The sequence below is a fragment of the Vanellus vanellus genome, assembly GCF_965231255.1.
Source record: "Vanellus vanellus genome assembly, chromosome: 2".
Lineage (NCBI taxonomy): Eukaryota > Metazoa > Chordata > Aves > Charadriiformes > Charadriidae > Vanellus > Vanellus vanellus.
Genome location: NC_138906.1, coordinates 102,624,423 through 102,644,032, shown reverse-complemented (window position 1 = coordinate 102,644,032; position 19,610 = coordinate 102,624,423). Strand labels below are relative to the sequence as shown.

The following is a 19,610-nucleotide window of genomic DNA, read 5'->3' as shown; positions in this document are numbered from 1 at the left end:
CTCAGACTGGCTAACTTAAGGCCACTACAGTAACTAATTTAACATTAGAATGGAGGGAAGCTTGTTGGGCTCCACCATTTTTTTTCTGGGAAGTCAAAACCTATATGGATTGCCAGTAAAAAACAAATATAGTAAAAGAGCTAAAACAGAAGTCGGTCAAGAAGTTGGAAACATACCAAGACAAACAGCATATAACACCTATTTCAAGTGTGATCAACGTTATGACATAAGACATAGCAAATACAGCCTGTACTAATATAGTAAAGTTCACATAGGATGTTTGTTATAAAAAAGTAAGTAACAAAGAGCCCTGAAATAGGAGTAGGTAAGTCATGATAAAAGAGAGAGAGGAAGATACGAAATATATATCAGTGAACAGAAAAAGGTCTGTCTTTGGTTCTAGAAACCACTTAGACATATAACAAATGTAAAATGTTTATTAACATCAAAGGCAGGAGCAAAGTTCTTCAGATAGAGGTGGGCTTCTCATAACGTGCCACCTGTAGAAGACATTGCTGGGCAAACAAGGAGAATGTATAATTCTGAGAAATATCTCTTTCCTTCATGAAGTTTTAAGAGTGACAAGTATATACTCAGGTATATCTTCCATTTAAAATAAAGTTATGAAAAAGCAGAAGTAATAGCAACTGCAGTTTCAGACTCTTTGCAAGACTTAATCAAACTTATAATTAACAATCAGGGTTAAAAACCTAACAAACAAGATCTTAACTGAGCAAGGACAGGAATTTCACTTGTATGTTAAGCTACAAACTGAAGGAAACTGCGATGCTAATAAGCAGCACAAACCATTTAACCAGTTCAGACCATAGTAAAAATAAATAAATAAATAAATAAATAAATAAATAAATCTCTAAGCAGTACAATTGGAGGGGTGTTGGCGACAGGTATACAATACAATTTAGTTCAGCATACAAACAAAGCAATGAGCATTAAAAGGCCAATAAGCTAGGCTTCTAAAATAAAGAATAAGCAAAGTATTTGCTCCTGACTTTTAAACAACAATTAAAACAAAGATATAAAATTGGACAAGTTAAATGGAGAAAAGCAAGAAACTTCCTCCCCAATGAACAACCACCTTCCTCCAAAGATACCCTAAGAGCCTATCAAAAACTGAAGCAGTGACAACTTGCAGCATAAAAGGATATTTCAGATTACAAAGAATTGCTTTTTCCCTGCAGCCCATCCGGTCACAACCAGACCAGAACTATTACTGCTGTGTTTCTTTCAGGTTTTTTTCTTGTTTGTTTTAGTGTTGGGTTTTTTTTTGTTTGGTGGTTTTTGTTTTTGGGGTTTTTTTTGTTTGTTTGTTTGGTTGGTTGGGTTTTTTTTTTGTAACATAGGAAATCCCTATGACTCCAAGAACATTATCTAAGCTCTCCTTTAAGCTTAACACCTCCCAGATACTCAATCTGTTCTATTCTGATCATGTTTCACCCAGTCACTAACATTTGTGGTGTTTGGGCAGGAGTTAACAGCTGAAAAGATTACCTGCAAGTCTCTTTGAACAGGAGAAATATGTTACATGCTGTTTACTTAAGGATTTACTGATCAGGTCCTAGAAAGGAAACAGTCCTTTTGATGGTACTCATACTCTGTTTAATGCATGCTCTGACACTATTTCCATGGAATGCTTATCTGAGATTGGAGACAAACAGTTTAAGCAGGGTGCAGTCTCAAGAAATTGTCAGTTACAATCTTCTGTCACTTGTTATGACCAGCCCCAGAAAAACGGCCTTTTCCCAAGTACTTCATTGAAATTAACATATATAGCAATAATGTATCAAGTTGTACTTAATATTTAAGAAAACGAGCTCAGTTGTGTCAGTGTTCGAGCTTCTGTTTTCAGAGCTTTTCGAGGGCCTTCGAATACTGACATTTAAGTCGTTATATGCTTCATGCACAGGAAACATCATGACAGCATGCTTAGCTAAAAATATTCTAATGTCTATTTATTATCAGTGTAATTAAGTCTTGCATGACAGAATTAAGTGATACTTAAGAGATTGGGTTTCAGGAAGTATTTATAGACAACTATAAATAAAACCAGGGGAAACATAGATATTTCACAGCCACTCCTACAAGCAGGAGTTAAACTGAGAAGTCATGTTGGAAGATACCCAGGGAGGGGGGTAGGTCGGGTAAATACCCACATGGTACACAGGATGATTTAGACTCTGAAGAGTACGATTTGTTACTGCCTCACACTAATCAGTCTTCCTGCTGGAAAAAATATGCAAGATGTTTTCTCTATGAAATGAGGATTGGCTATAGTCATGTAGCATCCTCGGAGGAATACCTCCTCTTCCATTTTGTGTATTTTCTGCTTTTTACCTTCCATTAATTTCATTATGGTAGAAAATTCCTTTCTGAAAAAAATTAGTACCAGGAATGGAAAGCCTTTGCTAAGAAAATGCAGTAGCACTACATAGTCAGGAAGAAGCTACAAACCCCTACAACAGAAGTGTGCTGTAAAGTAAATATAGTTGTATTTGATAGGACATGTAGAAAAAAAAAAAAAAAACGGCCTTTCCTACACTGCTTATATTTTTATTAGTTCATCTTGAGTTTGGGGGCAGGGGGGAACTTCTAATACTGCATTTTAGGTACTGTCTCTCATTAGGTCTTTAGTACTACTAAAGGACAAACAGGTCTTCAGACTCCTTTAGCCAGACAGCAGCACACGTCGTTCCAACACCCACATCTGCTGCAGAATACAAGCATACATGTGAGAAAGCACAGAAGCAGCAGCTGGCATTTGACATCCAGTCCATAAAGGCTACAAGCAGAACTGTCACACAGACTTCTCATCACAAAAGACAAGAGCCTAAGAGATCTTGAGAAGTGAATGAGGACTACCTGCTTCCCTCTCCTAGAAATCAAGTCTTTTAAGATTAGATGCCTGCCCAGGCATTAATGAAAGTCTTATTAAGCATTTTCTACAATTTCAAGCACTAAAATATTTTTTAGAAGTCTGGCTAATGTGCAGATTTTTAGAATTGGAAAGTCTTACCTTTCTATTTATTTTTCATTTTGTAGGAAAATCCCACAAATGAACTTTGCAGAAAGTTTTCAAAGGCTGGAAAAAAATAACCAAAATGAAATGCAACTGCATTAACTACTATATGTGCTAGTTAACTGTAAGAAACCATATTCTACTTATCCTGAAAATGTTATTTCAGACAGCTGCCTCTGCTTTACGGGCAGTTGAACCAGAACAGTTTCTCTACAGGTTATTATTCAAAAGGGGCAACCAACCCCTTCTGGCAGAAATTGCAGACCCCAATGCATCATTCGGGACCTTGAGTTGCTACTTCTGTAAAAGAACAGCTTCCAAGAAGTGGTATGATCCTGCTACCCCATGTTTATGTATTTTCCTCATACTGCCTATGCACTCGTGTCTAGAAGGGCAGTACAAATACACTGCATGTCCAAGACAGCTGAGTTCTGTTACACTGGTGGTATTGAGACAGTTGTAGTTGTATCGTTACCTGAAGGCTTTTTAAAAGCATCTTCTCATTGCTTTTGTACACATCTTTCATAAAAGCCTTCAGGGAAGCAAATGAAAAACTACTTTAACAATCTGTATGCTGGTTCACTTATCTGCCAGCAAATGCTAACATGCTTAGAGGACCCTCAGGCAATCTTTCACATGTAGTGTCTAACAAGCTGATAAGCCACCTCTGAAAAGGAAGAAGGTACAATTCAGGACCTGCAGGGACAAGTAGAAGCTGACAAGTAACACAAGAATAGCCCTACCAAATGAGATCACTGGTATACCTAACCTAGTATCTCAACTCCTACAGTACACAAACATGGTTGCCGAAAAGAGCATAAGAATAAAACAAGCAAACAAGACACTAGCTATATTGCAGTTATAACCAGGTTTTTGGTTAACTGCAAATCGTACTTTTTTATTTTAAAACGCCACAACATTTAATTGTCCACTTCTCAGGCACAATAGCTTCAACAGGTAGAAAAATATTGTTTGGAAGGGGTGAAAAGTCCTCTTCACCTCCTTCAGATCTAGGCTTCCAAACCTATCTCAGACCTCTTTGTAAAGTTTGCCAGGAAAGACAAGAGTACACAACTTCAAATTCGAATACACACCTCAGATTAACAGCACCATTCCTATGTACTTGTTACACATTCTTGAAATTGTTAAGAGATCAAAAGAAAGGATTCAACTCACAGCAAAACTGTACTATAGTAGTGAATACCCTTTCTTTGTGCTGAACACATTCCTAGAAAACCAAGGGCCCTTTAAATTTCAAGATCCAAACCAAACACCATTGAGAAAATTATTATCCAAAATGTGATAGAGATGAACTTGTTCAATTGAGATGTAGTACTTTGATGACACCAATTTATTTCCTCCGGTGTGGGTTTCTTCAAAGTAATGAAAACTCTGGAAACTTCAGAAATTTTTTTTCAGTGAGATTAAATTATTTCCAAATTTTGTTTTGCAAGTTGTTGTGAAAAGGAACTCCAGGAAACAAAAAAAAAAAAAAAAAAGGAACACAGCTGGCTAGTTCTTGAAACCTGTGGACTCAGACATTATGTGGAGGTTTGAATTATTTTAATAGTATTACCAAAGTAGCACTATTATAGAGAAGAAATATGCTTGCTTTTTAATGTTCACTTTTCACAAACTCCTTAAAATCCAGGACCCCCAATGATATGCAGATATGAAGCAGAAAAGTACATGAAAACTGTCCTGCACTCCTGCCGTCCTCCCTTCTTTTTTACAGGCACAGAAGAGAGGAGGAGACAGATCACCAGAGAACACGTAGTGGAGCTTGACCACCGATCAAACAAAGCTAACCTGTTTACTCTGATTGTTATATGCCTTACAAGCCAGAGGACTGCCTTATCTTCCCCCCACAAAAGATGTCTTCAGAATTCCTACAGAAATGAGTGAAGATGATAAAGATCTTCATTTTCAGACAACTCAAATTCTAACATATTTCTCTTTTTGAAAAGATGTATGGAAGTTTACAAACTGAAATTTGCACCTTTGAGCCACCTGACACAAGTTGCAAAAACAGTTTTTCAGATTGAAAGTCCAATTTAACCTCTTCTGATTATATGCTATATGCATCAACAAGTACACTGAACATCAGAAAATATGCATTTACTTATCATAAAATGCACCCAAAAATAAAATGGCATTTACTGCACTTTTCATTGTGAATAGGCTTTCTAACTTAACTGCTGTCTTGAAGTTTGCTGAAATGCACAGCTACCTTCCTCGAAAAGTAAACATAAGCTAATAGACCCAATAATTGGTTTTAGGGGTGTACAAACCAGTACATTTTCCTCTCCTCCTATTACCCTCCAGTTCAGTATCTTCTTACCCAAATGGGCAGGTTTCATAAACAAAGCTATTACCCTTTGTCATTCTGCACCTAGAAATCCTGGGCATGAGCAAGCCTAAGGATACAAAACCAACTCAGAGGGAAGTTAATTGTTAAAAATGTACTTTCAGATGTGGTCAAAACAGATGCAGACGTGTTTTCAGCACCAGAGAGATGCAAGTCTCAGAAATAATTCAATTTACCAACATGCTCAGATATCCCCCAAACCAGAGACTGAATGGCAAATAATTATTGTGGCTTTCCTTCCTAACTTGCCTTTGTTAACGTACCTGACCTACTGCTTGTGCAAACAATGCCTGAGCCAGCTCTGAGCTGCTTATTGAAAAAATAATCCACTGTTGTGGAACTAAAAATTCAGACACTGTAATAAAGGATGTAACAGGGACAACACTTTCTTCTATTCAAATTGGGACTGGCTCTGATGCAGAAAAAGCTGCTTGTTAGTCCCATAAAAGGACAGCTCCACTGCCATGAATACCAGCCATTCAATCGGCCTTGCACTGTGTGTTGCAGACAGGAGGGTTCCTCCAGGCTTTTTTAGAGAAGGCTTCCTCAGCAGCATTTTGACATACCACTTCAATTCAGAGCAACACCTGGTATTTCATCTTGAAAAGCACATACTCGCCCTAGGGATTAACAGAGAAGTACAGTGTGCTCTGGAAAAGGCTATGCAAATCCAACTACTATCCACCTCGAGGAGTGTAAAACAACAACAAAACACCTTCACATAATCCAGGAACTATTATCTTATTTATGTTAAAGAGCCTGTATAGTCTTCTGATTGCTTCCTTGAAGAGCTCAGGGGCAACAAAAACTCATTCAGTTGGAAATTCAATATTTAAATGTAACATTGAGATACAATACAGAACCGTTAATAATTAAAAGGGAACATTCCGTACATTGGTTTAACTCCTACATGTTCACGGAATCACAGAGTTTTCAGAGTTGGAAGGGACCTCTAGAGATCATCTAGTCCAACTCCCCTGCTAAAGCAGGATTGCCTAGAGCACGTTACTCAGGACTGCATCCAGGCGGGTCTTGAAAATCTCCAGAGAAGGGGACTCCACAACCTCCCCGGGCAGCCTGTTCCAGTGCTCTGTCACCCTCACCGTAAAGAAGTGTTTCCGTGTATTTGAACGGAACTTCCTATGTTCTAACTTGTGCCCATTACCCCTCGTCCTGTCACTTGGAACCATTGAAAAGAGCCTGGCTCCATCCTCCTTCGACCCACCCATTAGATACTTGTATGCATTAATAAAGTCTCCCCTCAGCCTTCTCTTCTCCAGGCTAAAGAGTCCCAGCTCTTTCAGCCTTTCCTCATAAGGGAGATGCTCCAAGCCCTTAATCATCTTAGTTGCCCTTCGCTGGACTCGCTCCAGCAGTTCCCTGTCCCTCTTGAACTGGGGAGCCCAAAACTGGACACAGTATTCCAGTTGTGGCCTCACCAGTGCAGAGTAGAGGGGGAGAAAGACCTCCCTCGACCTACTGGTCACGCTCTTCCCTATGCAGCCCAGGATTCCATTGGCCTTTTTGGCAACAAGGGCACATTGCTGGGTCATGGATAATTTACTGTCTACCACGACCCCCAGATCCTTCTCCTCCGAGCTACTTTCCAGCAGGTCCGCCCCTAGCCTATACTGGTGCCTAGCATTCTTCCTCCCCAGGTGCAGGACCTTGCACTTGCTTTTGTTGAACCTCATTAGGTTCTTCTCTGCCCAGCTCTCCAGCCTGCCCAGGTCACGCTGGATGGCAGCACGGCCCTCTGGGGTGTCAGCCACCCCACCCAGTTTGGTATCATCAGCAAACTGGCTGAGGATACACTCTGTCCCCTCATCCAGGTCATTAATGAATATATTTAGCAAAACTGGACCAAGTATTGACCCCTGGGGGACACCACTGGTTACAGGCCTCCAACTAGACTCTGCGCCACTGATCACAACCCTCCGAGTTCTGTCCCGTAGCCAACTCTCAATCCACCTTGCTGTCACCTCATCTAGCCCATAAGTGTTAAGCTTCCAACTTTGGACAATATTACCCTTCTACAAAATTTTGACACCTGTGAATAAAAAAAACCTCCAAACACCTTACACCCAACACCCCAAACCCCACGTTTACAACATTACTTTACTACAGCACGATTTTACTTTATTGTTATTTGAAAATACATGATTTCTGTGATTATGTTCATTCTGCTTAATACAAAAAGTCAGTGTTTCTCTAAGACAAAAAGCAAATGCATATTTTTTTATCTTTCCATATACATCTGGAAGAACCTTAGGATTTGCTCATACATTATTTTTGTAACTTGTGTTTAGGAGTTATCTTACTTTTTGAGAATTCCTTTTATGTATGAACCCAAGAAATCATCCCATTCAGTAACCAGAGCAGATCAACAGTTACAAGTTGGCACTAGAGTCTGTATCACTACTCATTTACCCCACTAGTTTTAAACAAGGCTATTGATGGAATGCAATGCAACTCAATGAGTAAAAATTATGATTTAAGGCTCTATCTAGCAAGGGTTATGCTTTGTCAATGAATAAATAAACATAAAATAAATCCATGAAGAAAGCCATAGGCTCATAGTACCATACAGCAGTTTTACTAAACTACCATCATAGTTGTTTGCAATCATTAATTCATAATTCACCCTTTGGGGATTTCCCTACTTAATCTGTCTAAAACCATCTGTTAACAATGCTGAATAGCAAGAAAGCTGCTCCAATTCTTTTTGTGCGGGATCACTGTGAGGCAGTTTTGATTTATACTTATTCTGCTGCAGAACTACAAAAATTTGTCTAATCTATAGAAAAGCCATTAATCAGATCTCATAAATTTGAAAGATAAGATTCCATTGAAAAAGAGCAATTGATTTTCAGCTATGTGAGTAAGAAGCATCTTACTTCAGCTACTTGAAATGTTACTCTGACTCATTTATCACATCAAAGACTTTATAACATTATAAAGCAGGAGCCAAGCTTAACTCAAAGCCAATTTCACCATCCAAAGGTGCACAGAAAAAAAAAAAAAAAAAAAGACAAAACTGAAATCACAGCTGTTTCACGGTAGTGCTGTTGCTCATGTGATAAAATGTTCAAGTGTAAATTTTCTTGTAAAGCAGAACATCATTAGTGATGTTAGCATCAATTATTTTCAATATAACAAAATAATTTCATTTACCGATTTAGAATATTCTAAGGTACTCTTGTGCTCCCCAGCATACCTTAAAAATTACAACTCTAAATTATTAGCTATTTCCCTTTCACTGTTTCTTAACAACCTAGCTTCAATGACTAAATAGCTGTCAGTTAAAAACTAGCCCCAGTAAAGGGAAACCTGCAACCACGTCAGCCCAGAGATACAACTGATACTATGGACTGCAGTAATCTCATTATCTACAGCCAGATGACAATCTCCGAAGATTAACTTTCCTGCATAAATCAAAGAAAAAGAATTAGGCTCCTTTAGGTGCACAGAATACCTAGTGTAAGCTGAGTAACAGTTGAGCTGCTGCAAGCTTCATTTTCCAGAAAAAGAATTTGTATTGAGTGGAAAATTTGTAATACAAAACACAAGCTCACAACTTAACCCACGATACCTATGGAACCAAAGGGAGAAGAAAGAGTCAGTGAATTAGTGACTAATTGAAACTAATGAGGTGCAACTCTGTACATAGGCAGCATACCATATGCTTCCAGACTCAACAGCAGAGTTAATGCGTATGACTCTGCATCCATGGCACATTTTCTTTGCAGTACAGGATGTAAACTAAAAAGAGTTTAGTAGGAGGTTTGCTTCACTACGTACAAGTTACAACGCAAGCCTCTACACCGTAATTCATAATTTTATTACTCAACAGTAGTGCCAAGTCTCAAGTCTAAAGTGACTACCAAATTAATTCACAAAGAAGAAAATGCTGGAAAAGGGGAGAAACAGCTTCTCAAAGCTTGCAAGTTACCAGAATTTTTAAAGTACTGAAGGATAAAGACTGGTACCCAAGAAGAATTTTAAAAGGGGTGCACTCAGTTTGGGTTGTTTGTTTTTTTTTTTTTTTTTCCTCAAATGCACTGAAGAAAGCAATGAGTTTAAGATAAATATGGATTACCCTACTTTTTCCAAAAAGGAATTTTCCCATCCTCCAAAAACAGCCGTAAGGGGCAAAGCACAAACCCTGGTAGTATACTGGAGCAAGAACAGCCAACAACATAAGAACCCTTTAGCCCCTTGGAGGTGGGAAAGGGAAAGACCTAGAGGTACCAAAAAATGCCTACTGAAACAAGGCAGCTGAGGGACTTGCTGGAACAAATCTCTCCATGCATGTGCTGCACGGAAATGCAAATAAGTTGAAATGGATGAGAGCTTGGACTGAATACCAAAGTTCAGGAAGGGAATGAGAGAGTATATGAGACACTTTTATTTAATCTCTAAGGGAGAAAGAGAGAACGCATTTGATTTGCAAAAAGTTCAAAAGTAGGTATGTAACGAACCTGTACTGGAATACAATCCTATGACTATAGACATTCAAACATCAGCTTATATATGAGGCTGATGCATGACGCAGATGAAAAAACAAACAGGGATAGCACTTGGGTTCCCGTCTCCACCCCTCAGTTTTTGTGGACTTCGAAGAATAAAAAGCTAGTGATATCACGTTAGAAGTCTAACAGTGCTCTTAATAGAGAACAATCTGCTTTAAAGCTGTTAGCAGAAAAACCATTAAGACAAGTCCATGACTGAATAATTCCCAAGGATACTAGTTTTGCAGCTCTTAAGTCTAGAAGAAATGAACGTTTATTGAAAGGTATCGTGTATGTATGTCTCTTACTATATATAAACCTCTTACATAGGTTTTGGCCAGTGTTGGTGCCACACATGGATATATCCCCAAAAAAATAAGTCTTATGAAGCTCCTTTGCTACATCCAAACGAAATACTCTTCAGTGAGGAGACATACTAAGGTCCACGTCTACCAGTATATTAAAGAACTGAATGCCAGTTGCTGTTCAGAGTTCTGCTGCTGAGGGGTACAACATGAGCAACCTACTAGTTTCCAGTCACCTGAGAACTTAGAAGACAAAGAGACCACAAAAGAGCCTCCGCAAAGACACTGCTAGCTTACAGACAAAATTCAAAGACCAGTGTTACGGAAAAGTAGCATATTGAACTCCATGTCTACAGTTTTACAATTCTGTCTCTTTGACAGAACATGCTTGTTCAGTTCTATGGAGAATAACATCAGTTCCACTAAACATACAGTAACTTACCAGCTATTACAACCCATTTCTTCAGGAGTTACAACCCTGATATACTCTTTGACTTCTTGACATGGCTTTGCCCCATCCCTTTCACAGAAACTAAGAACAGAGCAGAGCAGCTATTCATATATGTGCTCAGCTACAAAAGAAAGTGAAGCAATCCCTACTCCAGAATGTATCTACGTGATGTACTCAGAGAACCTGTGTTCTATGGGACCGGATGGGCTACACCCAAGAGTTCTGAAAGAGTTGGCAGACGTGCTCACCAAACCACTTTCCATCATTTACAGGAAGTCATGGCTAACTGGGGAGGTCCCAATGGACTGGAGGGTGGCAAATGTAACACCCATCTACAAGAAAGGCAAAAAGGAGGATCCAGGTAACTATAGACCTGTCACTCTAACATCGATACCAGGGAAGGTCACGGAGCAGGTCATCTTCAATGCCATCAAAACCCACATAATGGGCAACCAGGGGATCAGGCCTAGTCAACATGGGTTTATGGAAGGCAGGTCCTGCCAGACGAACCTGATCTCCTCTGATGACAAGATTACCAGAATATCGGAGGAGGGAAAGGCTGTTGATATTGTATACCTGGACTTTCAAAAAGCATTCGATACTGTCCCCCATACAATTCTCGTGGAAAAACTGGCTTCGCATGGCCTGCATGAGCATACGATCTGCTGGATCAAGCGCTGGCTGACTGGAAGGTCCCAAAGAGTGGTGCTCAATGGATTTAAATCCAGCTGGCGGCCGGTCACAAGTGGTGTGCCTCAGGGCTCAGTGTTGGGACCATTTCTGTTCAACGTCTTTATTGATGATCTCGATAAGGACATAGGGTGTATCATCAGCAAGTTTGCAGATGACACCAAGTTAAGCAGGAGTGTTGATTCCCAGGAGGATAGGGAAGCTCTACAGAGAGACTTAGATAGATTGGATCATTGGGCCAACATCAATGGTATGAGTTTCAACAAGGGCAAGTGCCAGGTCCTGCACTTGGGCCACAATAACCCCAGGCAGCGCTACAGCCTTGGGGAGGTGTGGCTGGAAAGCTGCCTGGCAGAAAGAGACCTGGGGGTTCTAATTGACAAGCGGCTGAACATGAGCCGGCAGTGTGCCCAGGTGGCCAAGAAAGCCAACGGCATCCTGGCTTGTATTAGAAATAGCGTGGCCAGCAGAAGTAGGGAGGTGATTGTGCCCCTGTACTCAGCACTGGTGAGGCCGCACCTTGAGTATTGTGTCCAGTTTTGGGCACCTCAATACAAGAGAGATATCGAGGTGCTGGAGCGAGTGCAGAGGAGGGCAACAAAGCTGGTGAAGGGCCTAGCAAACAAACCATATGAAGAGCGGTTGAAGGAGCTGGGACTGTTTAGTTTGAGGAGGAGAAGGCTGAGGGGAGACCTCATCACTCTCTACAACTATTTGAAAGGACACTGTAGAGAGGTTGGTGCTGGTCTCTTCTCACAGGTAATTAATGACAGAACAAGAGGGAATGACTTCAAGCTCCAACAGGGTAGATTTAGACTGAACATTAGGAAAGAACTTTTCACAGAAAGGGTGGTCGGGCATTGGAATAGACTGCCCAGGGAGGTGGTTGAGTCACCATCCCTGGATGTGTTTAAGAGACATTTAGATGTGGTGTTGGGGGATATGGTGTAGGGGAGAATTTTGTAGAGTAGGGTAGATGGTTGGACTCGATGATCCAAAGGGTCTCTTCCAACCTAGACAATTCTATGAATGAAAAAGACTGCAGAAGAGGCTATGGAAAATATTAAAGTGAACCAGAAAACCTTGCCAACATTAGATGTTATTCACTAAGACTTCAAGGGACTCAAAGATGCAATGGATAATATCAACTTTCTCATGCAGTCTCCTGCTTAAAACTAGATTGACAGTTCAGGTATTGAGGTTGCCTGACACTTATACAACAACTTGCAACACTGACCAGGCAACAAAACATCAGACAAAAAAAATCACTGCAGATTAAAGTGATACAGATGGGCAAGTACCATTCTAGCTTCCTATATGAAATCTTGGTCCTAGATGACCATTACTCCTCAGCAGCAATATCTTTTCATTACAATACATACCACCATGAAGAAAATCAGACTTGTTTATGATGAAAGGGACTTTCAGGCTTGTCTAGTCCAGCTCCCTGCTCAAACCAGGTCCAGTTAGAGCATGTTGCTCAGGGTCTTGTCCAATTATTTCTGAACATCTCCAAAACTGCAGACTCTGTAGGTGCTCTGCACGCCTGATCCAGTGTTTGACCACCCTTGCATTGGAAAAGGCCTTTTCTTATATATCATCAGACTGTCCCATGTTCCAGCTTCTGTCCATTGCTTCTTGTCCTATCACCATATACATCCAGGATCAGTCTATCTCCATCTTCTCCATACCTGCCCATTAGGTGGGTAGTTGTAGACCACAGTAAACTCTGCTGTTGGTCAGATGAAAAATCACTGCAGATTAAAGTGATACAGATAGAAAAGTATCATCTTAGCTTCGCAGATGACAGCTAGGTCCTAGTTGACCATTACGCCTCTCTTCTTGAGGTGGAACAAACCCACTTCCTTCAGCCTCTCCCCTTATGTCATATGGCATTTCGTGATCATGAAATGATAGAATTTTCAATTCTTGATCAAGTAAGGCGGGGAGCCAGCAGAACTGCCACCTTGGATTTCCGAAGGGCAGACTTTAGCCTGTTTAGGAGTATGGTTGAGAGTGTCCCTTGGGAGGCAGTTTTGAAGAGCAAAGGTGCCCAGGAAGGCTGGGCATACTTCAAGCAGGTGCTCTTAAAAGCGCAGGAGAAGGCCATCCCCTTGTCTCGAAAAACGAGCAGACGGGAAGATGACCAGCCTGGCTAAATAGAGAACTTTGGCTGGACCTCAGGTAAAAAAGGAAAGTTTACATTCTCTGGAAAAGGGGGTTGGCAACTTACGAGGACTATCAAGATATAACAAAGCTATGTAGGGGGAAAATGAGAAGGGCCAAAGCTCAATCAGAACTCAGCTTGGCCACTGCAGTTAAAGACAATAGAAGAGATTCTTTGAGTATATCAATAGAAAAAGGAAGACTAGGGAAAATGTAGGCCCACTGGTGAATGAGACAGGTGCCCTAGTGGTGGAAGACACAGAGAAGGCAGAGTTACTGAATGCCTTCTTTTCTTCGGTCTTCACTGCTAAAGCTGTCCCTCATGAATCCCACACTCTGAAGGCAAAGGGGAAGGTCTGGAGAGAGGAAGATTTTCCCTCAGTTGAGTAGGACCGTGTCAGAGACCACTTGGCCAAGCTGGACATTCACAAGTCCATGGGCCCTGATGGCATGCATCCGCGAGTGCTGAGAGAGCTGGCGGATGTTATTGCTAGACCCCTCTCCATCGTCTTTGAACAGTCATGGAGAACAGGAGAGGTGCCTGAGGACTGGAGGAAGGCTGACATCACTCCAATCTTCAAAAAAGGCAAGAAGGAGGACCCAGGGAACTACAGACCGGTTAGTCTCACCTCTGTCCCTGGGAAGGTAATGGAGCGACTCATTCTGGATGTCATCTCCAAACACGTTGAGGAACAGGAAGTTATTGGAAGTGGTCAGCATGGATTTACCAAGGGTAAATCATGCTTGACCAACCTGATAGCTTTCTATGATGTTATAACTGGTTGGCTGGATGAGGGGAGAGTTGTAGATGTCATCTACCTTGACTTTAGCAAGGCTTTTGACACTGTCTCCCATGACATCCTCATTAGGAAGCTGAGGAAGTATGGGCTAGATGAGGTGGCAGTGAGGTGGATTGAGTGTTGGCTGCGGGACAGAACTCAGAGGGTTGTGATCAGTGGCACAGAGTCTAGTTGGAGGCCTGTAACCAGTGGTGTCCCCCAGGGGTCAATACTTGGTCCAGTTTTGCTAAATATATTCATTAATGACCTGGATGAGGGGACAGAGTGTATCCTCAGCAAGTTTGCTGATGATACCAAACTGGGTGGGGTGGCTGACACCCCAGAGGGCCGTGCTGCCATCCAGCGTGACCTGGGCAGGCTGGAGAGCTGGGCAGAGAAGAACCTAATGAGGTTCAACAAAAGCAAGTGCAAGGTCCTGCACCTGGGGAGGAAGAATGCTAGGCACCAGTATAGGCTAGGGGCGGACCTGCTGGAAAGTAGCTCGGAGGAGAAGGATCTGGGGGTCGTGGTAGACAGTAAATTATCCATGACCCAGCAATGTGCCCTTGTTGCCAAAAAGGCCAATGGAATCCTGGGCTGCATAGGGAAGAGCGTGACCAGTAGGTCGAGGGAGGTCATTCTCCCCCTCTACTCGGCACTGGTGAGGCCACAACTGGAATACTGTGTCCAGTTTTGGGCTCCCCAGTTCAAGAGGGACAGGGAACTGCTGGAGCGAGTCCAGCGAAGGGCAACTAAGATGATTAAGGGCTTGGAGCATCTCCCTTATGAGGAAAGGCTGAAAGAGCTGGGACTCTTTAGCCTGGAGAAGAGAAGGCTGAGGGGAGACTTTATTAATGCATACAAGTATCTAATGGGTGGGTCGAAGGAGGATGGAGCCAGGCTCTTTTCAATGGTTCCAAGTGACAGGACGAGGGGTAATGGGCACAAGTTAGAACATAGGAAGTTCCGTTCAAATACACGGAAACACTTCTTTACGGTGAGGGTGACAGAGCACTGGCACAGGCTGCCCGGGGAGGTTGTGGAGTCCCCTTCTCTGGAGATTTTCAAGACCCGCCTGGATGCAGTCCTGAGTAACGTGCTCTAGGCAATCCTGCTTTAGCAGGGGAGTTGGACTAGATGATCTCTAGAGGTCCCTTCCAACTCTGAAAATTTTGTGATTCTGTGAAAAAATGGGCTTTCTGAAGGTTGAGCAGTGAGCTGTAATCCCACAGGTCTACACTGGAGATGTTGGAGGACAGGTCACCTTCAACTATGAGGACAGGTCACCTTCAACTATGAGGACAGGTCACCTTCAACTATGAAAACTAACTTTGTTCTTTCGGGAACATACGCAGACAGAGCTCCAAGTTCCCTCTCAGTGAACTTTTCCCAAGTACCTGACTGTGAAGGTTGACAAAAAACTATTCTGCAGTTTCTCAGAGTGATTCCTTAGAACAGATCCAGGCAGACAGACTCCTACAGCTGTGAAGATACCCAACTGCTGCTAGACTAGCAAACGGGTACATAATGGCAGCTGAGGAAGTCGCTGGTGGAGCCACATCCTGGAAAGTGCTTTTTCCCCTGTCTTTGCCTTTCCTCAACTGTTTAAATGACTTGTTATTAAATGAGTCAGCACTGGCCACTTTAAACACCCTTCCTGACTTATGTTGCCAAAAACTTTCCATAAAAAAATAAAACCCAACATAATTAGACTGGAAATGGGTAGCAGCAGGGAAGGAGATGTCTAGATTTTAAAGAATGCTGTACTATTTACATGTGGGACACTGAACTAAAGACACCTATCCAGGAAAAAAGAGTTCTACTTATTCTAAAGAAAATTGTATGGTTTGACCCCAAAAGCCATATTTTCTGAATTGCATGCCACATGCTTTGCACAATACTGTAGAATGACTCTCTTCACAGTACAGATAAGTAGATAGTGAAAAAGAAGTGTGAGCAAATATGCTTAATATTGCCACTTAAATCTGCCATCTTCTTTTGTCATTTGTGGCACTATTAGAAAAGGGCCACATCAAGGTCTGAATAGATCTAGGGAAAATGAAGACCTAGTTCAACTCTGTAAATTGTAAGTTTAAAAAACAAATTTGTTAATAAATATGTGTAGTAATGACTCTAAGGGTAATTTCTCCTGCCAGGAAAATGGGAATCTTATACCATTGCTGGCAGCAAATGTACTCTGATACTATATAGTCTATAAGAAAAATCAAGCTGCAAAGTGCAATTAAGAAAACCCAACAAAAACAACCCTCACATTTGCTGAGTAAGAGCAAGTGGTCAATCACACATTTACAGTATTACACATCAATTAGGATGATGTACTATGCAGTACATGAATTTAAATAAGAACCAATGCAGCCTTTTTTTTTTTTTTTTTTTTTTCTCAAAGGAAATAGATTTGGCTCCACAAGAGAGATTGAAAGTGAGTTTGCCAGACAAGGCACCTTTTGTTTCCTCTTTGCTTAAAATAAGTAGTGAAAAGCAGTAACAACATTCTGACTATTTTTTCAGTAGTATGCAAGTATCACATAGTGCTTCTCAGCTTTGAACAAAAGGGTAAACTGTGAAGTTAACTTCACAGCAAGAACAAATCCTTTTGCAAGTGTACTTCATACAAGAAGAAAAACAAAGTCCTGAGCATTACTGCTGATACATAGCTTAATCAGAATTAGGTTTTTATATTCTGCATAACTACTCTATAAACACCCTTTCTGCATAAATACCCAAGCAAAGCAAGCCAGTGAGACCTCTACTGAACAATCTAAATGAAACAGTACAGACAGAACCGATAAGTCAGTACAGTAAGTGGGGCATTTTATCAGGCAAGTGCTGATACCATCAGCAACTTCAACCTTAATCTGAACAGAGCTCAGCGCTCACACTTCAAGGGAACAAGCTCGTCTGAAGTCAGGAGCACTTCACCAGGAAAACAGTAAGCTCTGAGAGTTCGGAAATGCTCAGGCACCTTACACTGTATACAGGGGAAGTGAAAGATGCTTAGCGCTTTTGGAAGACGCAGTCATAGGCTTTGTGGTCAGTGAAAAATCATACATGACGTATTAAATACGGAACAAATCCACAGCAAAATAAGACCGCTGTTCTTAAAGAGTATTCCAGAGGAATACGAATATGCACATCTTCCCAGAAATCTCTTAAAAGTAAGAATTTAACATATGCAAATAAATTCAGCCTTTGCAATTGGAGGGGACCCTTTGTTCTTAAGCTTCCTAAAAGTGGTCTCCATATTTTCTCTCTCTCAGTTGTTTCAGGAGTATAAAATTCATTGAACTTTAAACTAATTGTTCCAAGGCAAAGTAGAATTAATCCCTTCGACAGGCTTATTCGAACTGACTCCGATTTCTTCAGAGAAAGACAAATTACCATGATAAGTATAGAACCACAATTACCCATCACAAACCTATCCAGCAGCCCAGCTGTACAAATGCAAACCAAGGCTTACAACAATTTGTTTCCAGATGGGCTACGATGATACAAACATAACTTGACCTTAACAGGACTAGTTATTTTTGTATAGTTGTGAAACATTGTTTAAAGATTTTGTACAGATAGGTTTCTACTCGCTAACTTTAATAAGCAGCGTTCAAAGTACAAAAATGTTGTAAAGCAAACACTGTGCTATTTTCATACACTGTTTTTCAAAAAATAAAAGTTTTTTATTGTGTATATCAAACGCCAATTTTGTAACTAAAGATCTAAAAGAAAAAAAAGACAGACAAAAACATCCACACCGAAGTGGTTGGCATGTAATTACTTAGAAGACCATTTGAAAGCCTCGTTTTTTGTTTTTGTTTTGGTTTTTTTTGTTTGTTTTTTTAATCTCATTTAGCACTGTGTGGGACACGTTAACAGGTCACCGAGACACAGTTTGCGTATTATTTAACTTCTTAAAATTCGGGTACCTCTCCCCGGGTGCCGTAAGGGCTCCAATCAATGCAACGCTCAGGCCGGACCGCGAAAACACAAAAGCCTCTCCAAACCCCCTGGAACCCCACAAGGAGAACGCTCCCATGCGGAAAACCATCCGGCGAGAAGGCAGGGGAGGCCGGGGGAACTCGGGCGGAGGGGCGGCTTAACGCTTCCCGCCGCCCAGCGCCCACCGGCCACTCGCCCCCGCCCTCCTCCCGCCATCCCGGGGCTCAAACCGCCGCCGGCACCGCAGCGCCTTCGCGGCCGCGGGCCTTACGCAACGGCACCGCGACCTTGCGGGGAACTTCGGAGCCTTTGCCGGGAAGGCGGGGGGGGGGGGGGGAGATGCAGCATCACCCCCCCACACACACAACCCCCCTCGCTTAGCTCCGGCAGCGGGATACCGCCCCCGCACCGCGCCGGCTGGCGGGACCCCGGGCCCGGGACGTGAGGGAAAGAGGGAAGGAAAGAGCGCGGCTGAGGAAAGCCGCCCCCGCCCGAGCGGTCGGAGATGGAGGGGTGAGGGGGAAGGAAGGGGGGAAGCTACGAAGAGCCTCGACCCGACCTCGCAAACTTCGGCGGCGGCCGAGCTCCGTCCCGGGCGGGAAGGGGGAGGCGGGTCCCCGGGTCCCCCGGCCCGCGGGGGTTTGAGGTGGGTAGAGGTGGGGGTGGGGGGGGAGGTCGGGCTCTCGCGGCGCGGTATTTCTACCTGCGACACCAACGGCACCAACGTCTGCTCCACCGAGCGCGTGCGGATCTCCAGCCCCGCGTCCGCCCCCAGCCCCGACGAGGACGACGAGGAGACGCCGCTGCTGCTGCAGGGGGACGTGGCCATGGCGGGTGAGGGGAGGGGGGGAACCGAACGGGGTAACCCCACCGCCGCCGCCGCCAACTCCGCTCCCGCCGACCGCCGCGGGCGAGGAGGGGGCGGGGCGGAGCGGAGCCGCCTCCGCCGCTCCGCCCCGCCCCCTCCCCGCCCCCGCCGCGCGCCTCCCCTCAGCCCGGAGCTGGCGGCGGAGGAGGAGGAGAGGGAAAAGCGGGACCGGTCCCCGCCGCCACCCCTCCCACCGAGAGTTTCTCCGTCTCTCTCGCCCGAAGCAAAGGCGGGGGCGGCCGGTGGGTCGCTGCCCGGGTGGGGGAAGCTGGGCGGAGGTGGTGGCGGTGGCTGAGGCGCTCCAAGGAAACGGGAGTCTGGGCCGGTAACGGGTCGTTGGGCTTGAAGCGGCACTGGCTGGCGCGAAGCTGAGGAAGGCACCGTCCCCGTCGTAGAATCATAGAATCCTTTTGATTGGAAGAGACCTTGAAGATCATCGAGCCCAACCGTTACCCTAACACTGCCCTGTCCGCCACTAAACCACGTC

General features: G+C 43.1%; 1 protein-coding gene across 1 annotated transcript in view; it reads right to left on the bottom strand.

Moving 5' to 3' along the window:
• CTNNAL1 (catenin alpha like 1) overlaps positions 1 to 19,126 on the bottom strand; it is a 63,024-nt gene extending 43,898 nt beyond the window's left edge. The window contains exon 1 of the mRNA XM_082479964.1: positions 18,959 to 19,126. Within this exon, the coding sequence (XP_082336090.1) occupies positions 18,959 to 19,084 (126 nt within the window). The 5' untranslated portion in view covers positions 19,085 to 19,126. The remainder of the gene's footprint in view (positions 1 to 18,958) is intronic.
• Positions 19,127 to 19,610: the final 484 nt, after the last annotated feature.